We start from the raw sequence: 14,413 nt of genomic DNA, 5'->3' as shown, positions 1-14,413 counted from the left end.
TTCAGTTTTTTCTTTTTACGGAATGCTGTACCATTTAGAATCAAGATATTAGATAATTTATATGCAATTTAACGATATCGGCAATATTGCAATTCAACCTTCTTTTCAGTTCTGCGTTCTAAAATTTCATGGGAAAAAATTATCTAAATATTGGCTGAATAAATATCAGATAGTATAGAAACTTATTGCACCACCAAAGCAGATAAACAGTAACTGTACATCTGGCAAGAAGGGCAGACTTGTCCAAAAAATATAGAAAAAACAAGGAAGCTCTTGGATGAAACCTTAAGAACATTTGCTCGTGGAATGGAAAAGAGCACAAGAAACTCACAAAAAACCAATGCACTTTTTTTGAAACTCATTATTGATTAAAAAATAAACTAGACATATTCCTGTGGTGGCTCAGTGGATTTGACCTTAGCTTGGTAATACGGGACCCAGAGATCGAATCACGCTGCAGGAATGCATTGCAGGGCCGACGCAGGGACCTTAGTAGTCAAGAAGCGTCTTGAAGTTAATTCTTAAATAATAATAATAATAAACTAGACATAAACTTTAAACAAAGGTAAACAAAAAGTTAGAACTCAATGAGTCTTTGTTATTACAAAAGAAAACTTTTAACAAAGGTAAACAAGAAAGTTAGAACTCAATGAGTCTTTGTTATTACAAAAGAAAACTTTTAACAAAGGTATACAAGAAAGTTAGAACTCAATGAGTCTTTGTTATTACAAAAGAAAACTTATAACAAAGGTAGCCTGATAACTAGAATTTGACACGTCTCCTTTATAAAAAAAAAGCTACACTTCCTAAAACGATAAAGAAGAAAAAAGTGTAAGCGGAGAAAGAGACGGTAAAAACCAAATAATCCACAAGTTACTAGAATAATCCCTCCCACGCAATACTTTTTGAAAACTCTTCTCTCATTAGTAATGATTTGGGGATAAAAAAGGTGGTTCGGGAATCAATCGAAATTAGTCTCAATATAAATAATAATATTTCTTTAAATAGAAACTTGGGGGAATATTCACTAAATTCTTTATACTCAAATTTAATTAGAAATGATCTAACAAAATATGTTACTAAACCAATTTATAATAATGTTGAACCAGTTACAAAACGACTTTGAGGCAAGCTGCCAAAAAAGCAAGACTAGCTTTGAAAACTTGGGTTTAATTATTTTGTTCTGTTTTGTTTGAATGATTTTAGCATCTCACATCATTTTATTTATCAGTCCTGGTTGAACTTCGTTGAAGTAAGGATGCTAGGGCTGTTTATATATATACATATTTTTTCTGGTGTGGTGCTGAAGAAAGCCCTTGGATATAGGGCCGAAATATCCACTGAATTGAATTCCTCTGTCTTGGAAAATTTCCCTATTGTTGCTAAGTTGTGTTTGTTTGATATGAAAAGGCTGTGTGGTCTTCGTCACTATTTAATACTAGCATTAGTAAGAAAATAATGATAGTAGTAGTAGTCGCAGTAGGAATAGTAGTAATAGCAGCACCAGTAGTCGTAGTAGTTTTTTTGTAGTAGTTAATAGATTCCCATTTATACACCGATTGTTGCAGAGGAAAGGAACCTATAGTTTCATTATAAACATTTGCTTTGGTTTTGTCTTAAGTTATTACCATCAGTGCTGGGAGTTTTGTTTATAATGTGAATTGTTCTTATTTATTTATTGTTTATTTTTTCCCCTGTGTTTAGTTGTCGTGTTTTTTTGTCATTTGTATTTTTTTCCGTTGAAAAAGACTCCCGGACGTGGGGTTGAAATACTCAGAATATTTTTATTTCTTTAGTTAAAGTGTAGTTTTGTTTTATTTTTTGTTCACTGCTTTGTGGTAGTATTAGCAGTAGGAGTAGAAGTTTTAGTAGTACCTTAAAAGAACCGTCACCTTTAAAGTCTTTTTAAATGTGAGCAGCGACGGTGACTTACTTAGTACTTCAGATACATTGTAGTCATTCTTATTGAGAGAAAATTGGTAGCGTACACTTAAACTTGATCTCTCATTCTTAACAAACGAGGAAATAAATATGTGGTTTACTACAATTTAATACGTCTAATGTCTAAACTTACCCTAAGGCAAAGTAAATCTCTAACCTTTATAGCGTTGAGCAGAGGCATTGATATCACCTAAGGTTCTTGAAGGTTGAAACTGAAGCAGTTTTTTTGGTACTTCTTTTACGCTGGCTTTATCCTCAGTTTTACCTGATTTCTTTTTGGATTTCTTCGATCTCTTCTTTCCCACCTTTGGGACTGTTCCGTACAGCGGTGATTTCCTCTGTTTAGAATCATCTTCATGTCGTGGAAAGTAGTTGAAGTCAATGGCTTCAGAGCCACCATCTTCGTCTTTTGGGATATCTGGAAGCTTTCCAGTAGCTTTGCTGAATGAAAATTTATTTATTAGCTATTTTTTTCTCTAATATCTATCCGAGTAAGCATATGATAGTGTGTTTTCATGGCAACCCAAATTATGCATAATTTTTTTCTGAAATTATGGAAAAAATTTAAAAAAATCCCGAGAAGTGGTTAGTGGGAGGATTTGAAGACCCTCACATTGGGCATTTGATGAGGCCTCATCGTTAAATCACAGAATTTTCTTTTTTTTACAATCTACTTATACTTTATAAGTGGAAAATTTTTCTGTGTGGCATATTTTAATGTGCTATTTTGTTTATTTTGCTATTTTATTTGCAATTATTAATCCCGAGCTGACCTGTCGTTGGGTATTCTATTGATGTTGTGTTAGTGTTTGGCTCTTTTTTTATGCAAACAAATCAGGTAACCGTAAGCCCTCTTTCTTCGTTGCTGTAGCAACGAAGAAAGCAACTACTTCAGCTTTGGGGTTCGCTCTTCTACCAAATCACGACATAACTTCTAATGCAATGAGAACACTGATTTCTTTTCTTTCTATTTTTTTTAGAAATCAGATTTCACCCCCACACAACAAAGGAGTCTTAAAGAGGATGAACAATTACGAAGGATTGTGACAGAAAACTAGCAGCTTTTAAAGCATTAATTCGGCATTTGCTAGTATTTTTCGTGTTGTACCACTTTTTCTGGGGGGGGGGGGGATATTTAACCGCTCAATATATTTTTCCTAGTCTGCTGTTAGCTAATGATCTTTGTAGTCCAATATATCTTTAGATCTTTTTAACTATAATAGTGAAGAATATTAGCCAAAACAATATTTGGTATGCCTTTTTACAGTAAAGTTAAGCTAATATATTTGATTATGAATAGTAATCTAGGACCTTGTTTAACATTATGTCTGAGCACGGATATGAGGTCCATATTTATTCAATTCGATAGGCTCAGAATGTCCAAAAACCTATTACTCCATCGACATGACCACCTTTTTCTTTTCGGCATGTAGGACCGAATGCGACCAAAGATGGTCACATCTTTGGTCACATGTTACTCGGATAGATGGATAGATTCCATGTTAAAGCAAACTTCTGATGACCAGGTTAATAAATTCGATTTTTAAAACTTTCGTTAAATATTACTTTAAAAGTTTTGGAGGCCAGGTTGAACTTCTCCTTCAAATGTATCAATCTTCTGGTTTGTGTATGGCTTTGTTGGCTATGTAACACAAATATAGTACTTAAAATCAGTGTGATGGGATTTTTCTTTGTTCTAATAATAATAATAATAATAATTTATTTATCACCCACTTCACAAAACAGAGGTTAAGTGGAGTAAAATACAAAAGAAAAACAGCAAAAGTAATACAAAAGAAACAAATTTAATCACATACAGAAAAAAGACGGATAAGGCGATGAAAACATCCTAGCCTATAAAGCGCTTCATTAGCTAGCTTCGCAGATAAATTTTCGAAAGCACCAGTAATATCTGTCGCACAATACTTTTTAACCAGTTTTGTATTCCGGTAAGAACGAGGTAGATATAAAAGAAATTTGCAGTACCGGTAATAATTTATGCGAATACGTTTTAGATCACCAGTCAACAGAAGTGGCCTAATACCAGAATAGAAGAGCACAGAATGATCACAAAAATTGGAGTAAAGCCGAGTTAGCGCTCTTCTCCTATAATGTCCACGATTTGCTACAATCTTAGAGCAACCGAGCCTCAGCTTATCACTAATATCTTTGACAGCACGAGACCGGAGAGCATTCATAGAATCGCATACTCAATCGCATATCGCATACTCATAGAGCTTCTGTGATAGCTCTGATAGAGTGAGTATGAATGTTTAACGTTCTTTGCAGGACTAGAACATAGACTTTTAGCAATAAACTTAAATCTACGTTATTATCGAAACCTAAAAGGGATACGTCACTCCATTTGATAACTTGGTCGACACGCAAGTTTCCAATGGTCTGAAGGAAAAAGAGACCAATAACAAGTTGCAGACAGCAGAACTACAAAAGTATCAAGAATGGTCTTCGTTAGATAGGCCTCTGAAAGGCTTTTTTTGTCTTTCGATAGCCCAGGAGAAGACTTCAGCATGATTGAAGTCCCTTGTTTACTGCTTTTACTTGTGGAGTGACATGAGAGGTGTAGCATAAGTGGGAGACGGTAAGGCATAAGTGGGAGAATTGTAGCATAAGTGGGCAATGAAAGGGGGGAATTAATGCCAAGTTTTTTTTTCTCACTCAATTGGACTATCTGTCTTGGCTTTTTCTACAATTAGCCATGACTTGATGCCCACAACTATTCCATTTTAATTCAAAAATCGACGGACTCGATCGAGGCCTTCGGCCTCGACCATCTATCCGAGTAGATAGATGGTCGAGCAGACTTGATATATATCAAAGAATTGATATATATCAATTCTTTGATATATATCAAACATATCAAAGAATTGATATGTTTGTCAATATATATTAAACACATCAAAGAATTGAATATAGGCAAAGGGATTACTCTCCAGTTATCTATTGTAGATGACAAACATTGAATAAATTCTTCCTATTTAAGTGGTTAAGCATTAACGTATACGGCTAGGGCAGTAATATATAAAAAAGAGCTTACACCCTAAAACGGACCTCATTTTAGGGACCAATCGATTGTTAGTTCTAGTACTTTCTTTGTTATTCATTTTATACGATTTTGTTTTGTTTTAATATATTTCTCTCTCAACATTTTAGACAAACGAAGAATTTTCTTCTCAATCCAAAATCTAAGCTATAAGACAGTCCTTGAGTCATAATTAGCGTTTTTATCACCTAAAGTGAGATACATTTGCACGATGTTTATCATTTAGAATAATAAACAGCCCTCTATGATATTCCAGTGCCCAACCAGCACTGGGGAAAAAAGAAAAGAAAAAGATATTTTTTATTTTTGTATTCAAATCAACTTGGTGGAAGTGATGAAAAACTTGAGAGGGATGGCTGATTGGAGTAAAGCCAAGACAGAGAGTCTCAGTGAGAGGCAAAGCTGACACAATCCTTTTTCAGAATTGTATAAAAATGATGTCATTTGACTTGTTGATAGATAGTCTATCATCCATCCTAGGGCAGAACTAAGGGAAATAGACATATATTAAGGGCAATTCCAATAGTCTAGCAGATCTGTGAACCATTTGAAGTCAATCGGAGACACCAAAGAAATTGTCGTTTCCCCGATTCGACCATCTACGGGGAGGTCGGTTAGGGGAGGGGAGGAGTGGGGGGACGGTTAAATCGGAAAGATTTGAAAAAAAGAGGTATTTTCAACTTGATGTTTGGAAGGATATCGTGTCTCAGAGCTCTTATTTTAAATCCCGACCGGATTTGGTGACGTTGGGGGGAGTTGGGGGGGCCTAAAATCTTGGAAAACACTTAGAGTGGAGGGATCGGGATGAAACTTGGTGGGAAAAATAGGCACAAGTCTTAGATACATGATTTACATAGCCAGAACGGATCTGCTCTCTTTGGGAGAGTTGGAGGGGAGAGGGTTAATTCTGAAAAATTAGAAAAAAAGTATTTTTAACTTACGAACGGGTGATCAGATCTTAATGAAATTTGGTATTCAGAAGGATATCGTGTCTCAGAGCTCTTATTTTAAATCACGACCGGATCCAGTGACATCGGGGGGAGTTGGGGGAGGGGGACCTAAAATCTTGGAAAACGCTTAGAGTGAAGGGATCGGGATGAAACTTGGTGGGAAAAATAAGCAGAAGTCCTAGATACGTGATTGATATAAACGGAACGGATTCATCCTATTTGAAGGAAAGGGGGGGGGAGTGTTAGTTCTGAAAAATTGAAAAAATTAGGTATTTTTAACTTACGAAGGAGTGATCGGATCTTAATGAAATTAGAAGGATCTCGTAACTCTGATCTCTTATTTCAATCCCAACCGGATCCAGCGTCATTGGGGGGGGGGAGCTGGAAATCTTGGAAAACACTTAAAGGCGGAGAGATCAGGATGAAACTTGGTGGGAAGAATAAAAACAAGTCCAAGATACGTGACTGACATAACCGGACTGGATCTGATCTCTTTGGTGGAGTTGGGGGAGGGGGAGTAATTCTCAAAATTTAGAAAAAATGAGGCATTTGTAACTTACGAACGGGTGACCAGATCTTAATAGAATCTAAAATTTAGAAGGATCTTGTGCTTTAGAGCTCTTATTTTAAATTCCAACTAGATCCGGTGACATTGGAGGGAGGGGGGACTGGGGGAGGAGGGGAAACCGGAATTCTTGGAAAACGTGAAAATTGAGGTATCTTTGTCTTACGAATGGGTGATCGGACCTTAATGAAACTTGATATATAGAAGGATCTTATGTCTCAGATGCTCCGTTTTCAATTCGAGTTGGATCGAGAGACATAGGGGTTGGAGGGGGGAAACAGAAATCTTGGAAAACGCTTAGCGTGGAGAGATCGGGATGAAACTTGATGGGAAGAATAAGCACAAGTTATAGATACGTGATTGACATAATTGGAACGGATCCGTTCCCTTTGGAGGAGCTGGGAAGAGTGTTAATTTGGAAAAATTAGAAAAATTGAGGTATTTTTAACTTAAGAACGGGGACCGGATTTTAATGAAATTTGATATTTAGAAGGAACTCATGTCTCTGAGCTCTTATTTCAAATCCTGGCCAGATCTGTTGACATTGGAGGGGGAAACCTGAAATCTTGCAAAACGCTTAGAGTGGAGAGATCGAGATGAAACTTGGTGGGTAGAATAAGCAAATGTCGTAGATACGTGATTGACGTAACCGTACTGGATTTGCTCTATTTGGGGGAGTTATGGCGGTGGGGTTCAGTGCTTTGGTGAGTTTGGTGCTTCTGGACGTGCTAGGACAATGAAAATTGGTAGGCGTGTCAGAGAGCTACACAAATTGACTTGATAAAGTCGTTTTCCCCGATTCGACCATCTGGGGGGCTGGAGGGAGAGGAAAAACTAGAAAAAATGAGGTATTTATAACTTACGAGTGGGTGATCGGATCTGAATGAATTTTGATATTTAGAAAGTCCTCGTGACTCAGAGCTCTTATTTTAAATCCCGACCGGCATTAAGCCTCTGATTTTCCTTTTAAATCAATCTATTGATTCTTAGAATTTTGTTAGAGCTCATACCATGTGAGCTCTTGGCTCTTCTGGCCTCGTTACAAGTGCCATATGAGCTCTTAGCTCTTGTTCTTGAATACCTGTTCAAAAAAGACGACTGTTTCCCAAAAATCACAAATTTTTTTTCGTTCTCAAAATGTGCTTAAAGATTATCCGACACAATGCATGCATTAAATACCGCGATAAAGCTACAAACTAATAAAATCCACTTATTTAAATGACATCTATAATCCTAAACATTACTTAATAATTTAAAATTACATGTTAAATATATGTTACTTTTTAACTTTTTTACCAATACTAGTTGATATTTTAAAATAATATTTTAGTAATTAATTAAAAGCTCATTAGGTAACATTAATTAATACTAAAGTACACTAACTTTTTCTTTTTCGAAAGCTCCCCGATAAATCTCTGAAATTTACTATTGCTTTTAAAGTTTTTAAACACCAAGAGAAAGCAGGAAACTCATAAGATACCTTCAATCCCACTTTCTAAACCTATAACGAGTGAAAGGTTGAGATGTTACACGTCCTGCGGATGAAGGATGATAAATTGCCAAAGATTGTCCTAGTCGGCCAGCCGTCTAGAGCCAAACGGAAAGCAGGTCGTTCCTGGAGGAGTTCGAAGGATATCATAAGGGAAGATGTAAATGAAATTACTACTTCTCAGAAGAGTGTAAAGAGGGAGATTTTGGATAGATTGAGACGGAGGAGAAGCGTGCGTAGCTGTGCCGGCCTTAGGCGGCTTAACGCTGAAGTGAGTTGCTAGTGCTAGTAGCAGTAATATTTGGCCATTTCAATTATTTTTAATATCAAATAAGTGCAAATTATTTTAACTGTATCTCAGGTTATTAATTACAGGTAATAGTTAATATTTTTTAGTTTGTTATTTCAACTGAACACTTTATCAAACTCGATTAAGTACTATAAATAAATAAATAAAAAAAAAATAGCATCAGACTGCAAATTAGTTTTCACATCTGTCTTAAATTCATCTTAAAAAAAGACTGACCCCAGTTTTTTTACATTAAACAATTTTTGTTATGGTATAAAAGTGATATGTAGACTCTTTTTTTGGGTAAAATGAATAAATTCTGAAACCACAGTCGCTAATCATGACAATAAGAGAAAATGTAAGACGAGAACAAAACAAAGAGAATTCATAGCCAGTGATAACAAGCAAAAAAAAATGCAAATATCCTTTTTTATTTAATAATTGCTTTCTTCTTTTATTGTCTCACAACTTTTTAATGGCCAGAGAAGACTCCAAATAGACCTCTGCTAGCCGTCTTGAACAAAAAAAACGGAGTGGCACCTTCCTTGTGATTCTTCATTTTGGAATATCTTTTATAGTCCAGCGTTTTCTCATACTGGGAACAGTGACACATGCAAAAAAAAAAAAAAAAAAAAAAAAAAAAAAAAAAAAAAAAAAAAAAAAAAAAAAAAAAGCGTTAGGTGGTAAAAACAAAACTGCTACTCACAAATATTTCAAAAAATAGTTTCGAAGTCGGTCTTCATAATATTCTTTCATTTTCTGCTCCTCATAGTTAATGATTTTTTCGTAAGTTAAAGCACTGGCTTCTTGAAAGCGAACTGCTTCGCCTTTTTTTAGGCTGTCCCTTTCAACGAGAATTTTTTCTGCTTTCCCTGTCCAAATTAAATCATAGTCTTCAATCCGTTTCTATAAATAAATATGGATTGTTGCTAGCTCTTTACTAGGTTGCACCTATTACTGCAAATACAATCAACTCATCTCATTTCTCTATTTTCATATAAAAAAAATTCTTTTGCCGTAAATGGAAATTACGACCTTAAATCCGAAAATTTTGTTATTTCACTTCTTTCTTTGAGCTAAAATACTGAAAAAAGTAAACGGAGATTAGAGGCCTTGGAAATCTAAAAATTCGTTGCCTCAGAAATAGGTTTTATACTATTTTTAACCTGATATATATAGCAATCTCTTACTAGGTTACTAGCTGCCGCTCTAACCCGGAAAGCTGGTCTTAATTACCTATTTGCTTAATACAAATCTCCAAACTGTGCTACAAAATCTTTTGCCTCGGAAAAGATATTTCGATATCAATAATAAAATTAGGTGGTAATTATCTATTTTGTGCTCATTTTCTTTTTTAAGACTTTGGTGGTTCAAAGTGTACTGTTTTTTCTGAGCTTGGAGAGCGGACGGAATTAGAGAAGTTATCAAAATTGAAGAACCGTTTGTCGATGCTTGCCTTAAGACAGGCAGCATTTCAGAGGCGATGAAATATTTTCCTAAAATCAAAGAGGAGAATAAAATCGATCAAGGCGAAAAATAACAGAATATTGTTTTCCCCTTTTTTGCCTCACAGATTGTTTAAAACTATTCTACAGTTATTTCTGATATTCAAAAATAGTTAAAAAGTAAATATTCGTTAAGCAAAAACGACAAAAATGATGTGACAACAATGAAACATAAATCTGAAAAAAAAGCTGAAAACTTTAAAATTATGTGGCAATTGGCAAAGAAAGATGTTTTTACTATTTTACCTAAGAGTAGAACGATAAACCTTTGGTTTTAAAGATGTTTTTTTTTCTTACGATTTTAGCATTGCAAACTTTTGTTTTTATGCTTAAAGTGTGGTTGATAGACCGCTTAAACGGCATTCAGAAATACATACCAAGGACATCACAATGAAATAGATTCTGCCCCATAGACGCATCTTGCGTCAATTTGCACCTTAACACTGGGATTTTTAAAGATTTGTATTAATCTATTTCTAAGTTATGAAGTTTTTAAGGCGCTACCATATATTTTTCAATGTTGCCACGTTGAACCGTGAAAATAAATTAGTGAAATTAATTAGTTGTTTTTGGTAACACTTTTCGTCCGTAAAAGTCCAAACATTAAAAATTATGCTAATCCACTAACTCACTATACCTTCAAAACAAAGCTAAACAAACTTTTTTTGAACTTTAAAAGTTCAAAATTATGAATTTTTTAGGGAAGTACCACCTTTTCGTCAGTGTTGAGACGTTGAACTGCGAAAATAAATAAGCAGAGCTAATCAATTAAATTTTAAAACACTATTTTTCCGTAAACATTTAAACATTAACAATTTGTTATCCCCAAAGCCAATTCTTAAGCTGTGTGGTGGTATATGTTTTTAGCTATTTTTTTGCCGATTTTTCACCAAAGTTTTTTTTTAGAAGTTTAGCATCTGGCACTATCAAAAACTGCACAACTGCGCGTGAAGGTTTTTTTTCATTAAAAATTGAATCCCTGATATTTGTAATTTTCTAATGAATTCATGGTTGCGAAAGTTGTCATTTAATCATTTCCAACAGTCAGATTTCATTTCACTGTCCATGGTGCCTCAACAATTTAAATTAATAGATTTCTCAAAAATTACATCCAGCCTTTTGATTCATTCACGTCTTATTTTTAAATCTTATTTTTAAATCCCAAATTTACCTTCCTTGAAATGGTTGTAAAGACGATATTCAAAATGATTGTACAGGCTACATTTAGTTTAATAAAAAAGAATTACATAGCTCTAAAATACCACGTTTTTTCAATTTGAAAACATGGCACCAGTTCTGTTGTTTTATTAGCTAACTTTTTTTTGTGGATTTTTGCTCGAGCGATACTATAGTCATGCCCATCATTAAAAAAAGCCTAGATTTGTAAATGTGTCGCGTACTTCGTTATTTTAAAGACATATTTGCAATACAGAAGTGAAAATTGAAATGGCAGAAACTCGGTTTTTCAAATATCAAAACTAATTTCGTCCTAAGCATTATCTACTAAAACTACTACTAATAGCTAAATGCAGCACCGAGCCGTCTGAGACCAACACAGCTACGCATACTCCTTCTCCACCCAAAATATTCAAAGCACCCCTCTTTGCACCCTACTAAGAAATCCAATTTCTCTAAAATCTTCCCCTACGATATCCCTTCTACCATTGTATAAGCCACTCATACTATATCTATCTTATCTTAGTACGAAAGCATCTTAAGCCGGCTTTTGAGATAGGAACCTTTAAGATCAAAGCTCATTTTGAGCACTTTTTACGCTGACTTCTTTAAATTGGAGAGGTTTTTTTTTCATAACAAGGAATATTTTCAATACTGGACTTACTAAATAAGCTACTCATACTATATCTATCTATCTTATCTTAGTACGAAAGCATCTTAAGCCGGCTTTTGAGATAGGAACCTTTAAGATCAAAGCTCATTTTGAGCACTTTTTACGCTGACTTCTTTAAGTTGCAGAGTTTTTTTCCATAACAATGAATATTTCCAACACTGGACTTACTTACTTTAGAAGTTTTAGTTCGCCCAATCTCTCATAGTTTGAACTTAAGGGCTTGGATCTTTTTCTTTGAGTGTACAAATTTCAAATATTTGCCAAGAAAACACAACCTTTTCTGTGATGAGTTCACCTTTTGTTCGCACGCGTAAACCCTTAAAATGCTACCCCTACCTCTATAAATTACGGCCTGCTTCTCTAAAAATGATTCAATTCATAAATTTTTACGGTATATCTGCACATTAACGGATCTCTCAGTCAGTATGGTCAAGAATGGGTGACAGGATATATGATACTAATACGAAATTGCCATTTTAAAATCAGAATTTGATAAACGTTCTTATTGCGGATATGAGTAATGAGCACAAATTTCTTTGCAAAATTTCAAAAATTCTGGTCTAAGAATTGTTCGGAATTTTGACCGATTTTTTTTTACATTATTAAAGACGAAAGTGTTGTCGTGCCATTTTGGAAAATAGCTTTTCCGGCAAATTAAGAATAAATGTCACATATTCCGGTTTTCAAACAGTTCGTGGTAACGAACTGTAGTAAGGAGCGACCCGGCTCAATAGTAACCAAAACTCTAAAAAATTGAATTTTTAAATCAATAGCTACATCAAAAGAATCGCATTTTAATGCTGATTTTAAATATATAAGTTTCATCAAGTTTAGTCTTACCCATCAAAAGTTATGAGCCTGAGAAAATTTGCCCTATTTAGGAAAATAGGGGGAAACACCCCCTAAAAGTCGTAGGATCTTAGCGAATATGACACCATCAGATTCAGCGTATCAGAGAACCCTACTGTAGAATTTTCAAGCTCCTATCTACAAAAATGTGGAATTTTGTATTTTTTGCCAGAAGACAAATCACGGGTGCGTGTTTATTTGTTTGTTTTTTTTTCTTTTCCCCAGGGGTCATCGTATCGACCAAGTGGTCGTAGAATATTGCAAGAGGGCTCATTCTAACGGAAATGAAAAGTTCTAGTGCCCTTTTTAAGTGACCAAAAAATTGGAGGGTATCTAGGCCCCCTCCCACGGTCATTTTTTTCCCAAAGTCAACGGATCAAAATTTTGAGATAGCCATTTTGTTCAGCATAGTCAAAAACCATAATAACTATGTCTTTGGGGATGACTTACTCCCCCACAATCCCTGGGGGAGGGGCTGCAAGTTACAAACTTTGACCAGTGTTTACATATAGTAATGGTTATTGGGAAGTGTACAGACGTTTTCAGGGGGATTTTATTTTGTTTGGGGGTGCGGCTGAGGAGAGGGGGCTATGTTGGAGGATCTTTCCTTGGAGGAATCTGTCATGGGGGAAGAAAAATTCAATGAAAAGGGCGCAGGATTCTCTAGCATTACTATAAGAAAACAATGAAAAATAAACATGAAAACGTTTTTTCAAATGAAAGGAAGAAGTAGCATTGAAACTTAAAACGAACAGAGATTATTACGCATAAGAGGGGTTCTAAAAATACTTTAGCATAAAGAGCGAGGTATTTAGGAGGAGATAAACACCTCGCTCTTTATGCTAAAGTATTTTTAGCAATTTCAACTATTTATTCTACGGCCTTTCTGATTCAGGGGTCATTCTTAAAGACTTGGGACAAAACTTACGATTTAGTGTAAAGAACGAGGTATTAACGAGGGTACAAACCCCCTCATATACATAATAATAATTAAAGAATATAAAAGTTTGTTACGTAAGTTAATTCTAAAGTTACGTATATTTTTGCTAATAAAAAAATTCGTTAAAATTAAAATTAATAGTCGCTTTTTTATGTAACCGAAAAATTGCATGGCAACTAGGCCTCCTTCCCCATCCCATATTTCTCAAAATCGTATGATCAAAACTAAGAGAAAGCCATTTAGCCAAAAAAAGAATTAATATGCAAATTTCATTTGAATAGTTTACGTGTGGAGAGTCAAAATCAAACATGCATTAATTCAAAAACGTTCAGAAATTACATAAAAAAAACTAGTTTTTTTTAACTGAAAGTAAGGAGCGACATTAAAACTTAAAACGAACAGAAATTACTCCGTATATGAAATGGATTGTTCCCTCCGCAATCCCTCGCTCTTTACGCTAAAGTTTGACTCTTTGCCACAATTCTGCTTTTTAAAACAATTAAAAGCTTTAGCGTAAAGAGCGAGGGATTGCGGAGGGAACAATCCATTTCATATACGGAGTAATTCCTGTTCGTTTTAAGTTTTAATGTCGCTCCTTACTTTCAGTTAAAAAAAAACTAGTTTTTTTTTATGTAATCTTAAGAGAGAAACCAATTCGGTACTTGTCTGTTATATAAAACACACTCGAGAAGTGAAGTTTGGTTGATGCTCTGAAGTTTGACATTGACGTTTGATGAAGTTTGAAATTCTTTTTACGGATATGAGTAATGAGCACACATTTCTTTACAGAATTAAAAAAATTCTGGTCTAAGAATCGTTCGGAATTTTGACCTTTTTTTCCCTTTTTTGACATTATTAAAGATAAAAGTGTAGTCGTGGCATTTTGGAAAATAGCTTTTCCGGAAAACTAAGAATAATTGTCTCATATTCCGGTTTTCTTAAGAGAGAAACTAATTCGGTACTTGTCTGTTATAT

General features: G+C 34.7%; 1 protein-coding gene across 9 annotated transcripts in view; it reads right to left on the bottom strand.

Moving 5' to 3' along the window:
* LOC136034405 (IQ and AAA domain-containing protein 1-like) overlaps positions 1-14,413 on the bottom strand; it is a 140,652-nt gene that overhangs the window by 80,244 nt on the left and 45,995 nt on the right. For all 9 annotated transcript variants that reach the window (XM_065715565.1, XM_065715566.1, XM_065715563.1 and 6 more), the window contains 2 exons: positions 9,002-9,201; positions 2,099-2,382 (listed from right to left, as the gene is read on the bottom strand). In XM_065715565.1, coding sequence (XP_065571637.1) covers positions 2,099-2,382; positions 9,002-9,201 — 484 coding nt within the window. The remainder of the gene's footprint in view (positions 1-2,098; positions 2,383-9,001; positions 9,202-14,413) is intronic.

This window comes from Artemia franciscana, chromosome 13 (assembly GCF_032884065.1).
Source record: "Artemia franciscana chromosome 13, ASM3288406v1, whole genome shotgun sequence".
Taxonomy (NCBI): Eukaryota; Metazoa; Arthropoda; class Branchiopoda; order Anostraca; family Artemiidae; genus Artemia; species Artemia franciscana.
The sequence above is the reverse complement of the archived record's forward strand: the minus strand, read 5'-3'. Positions and strand labels throughout refer to the sequence as shown.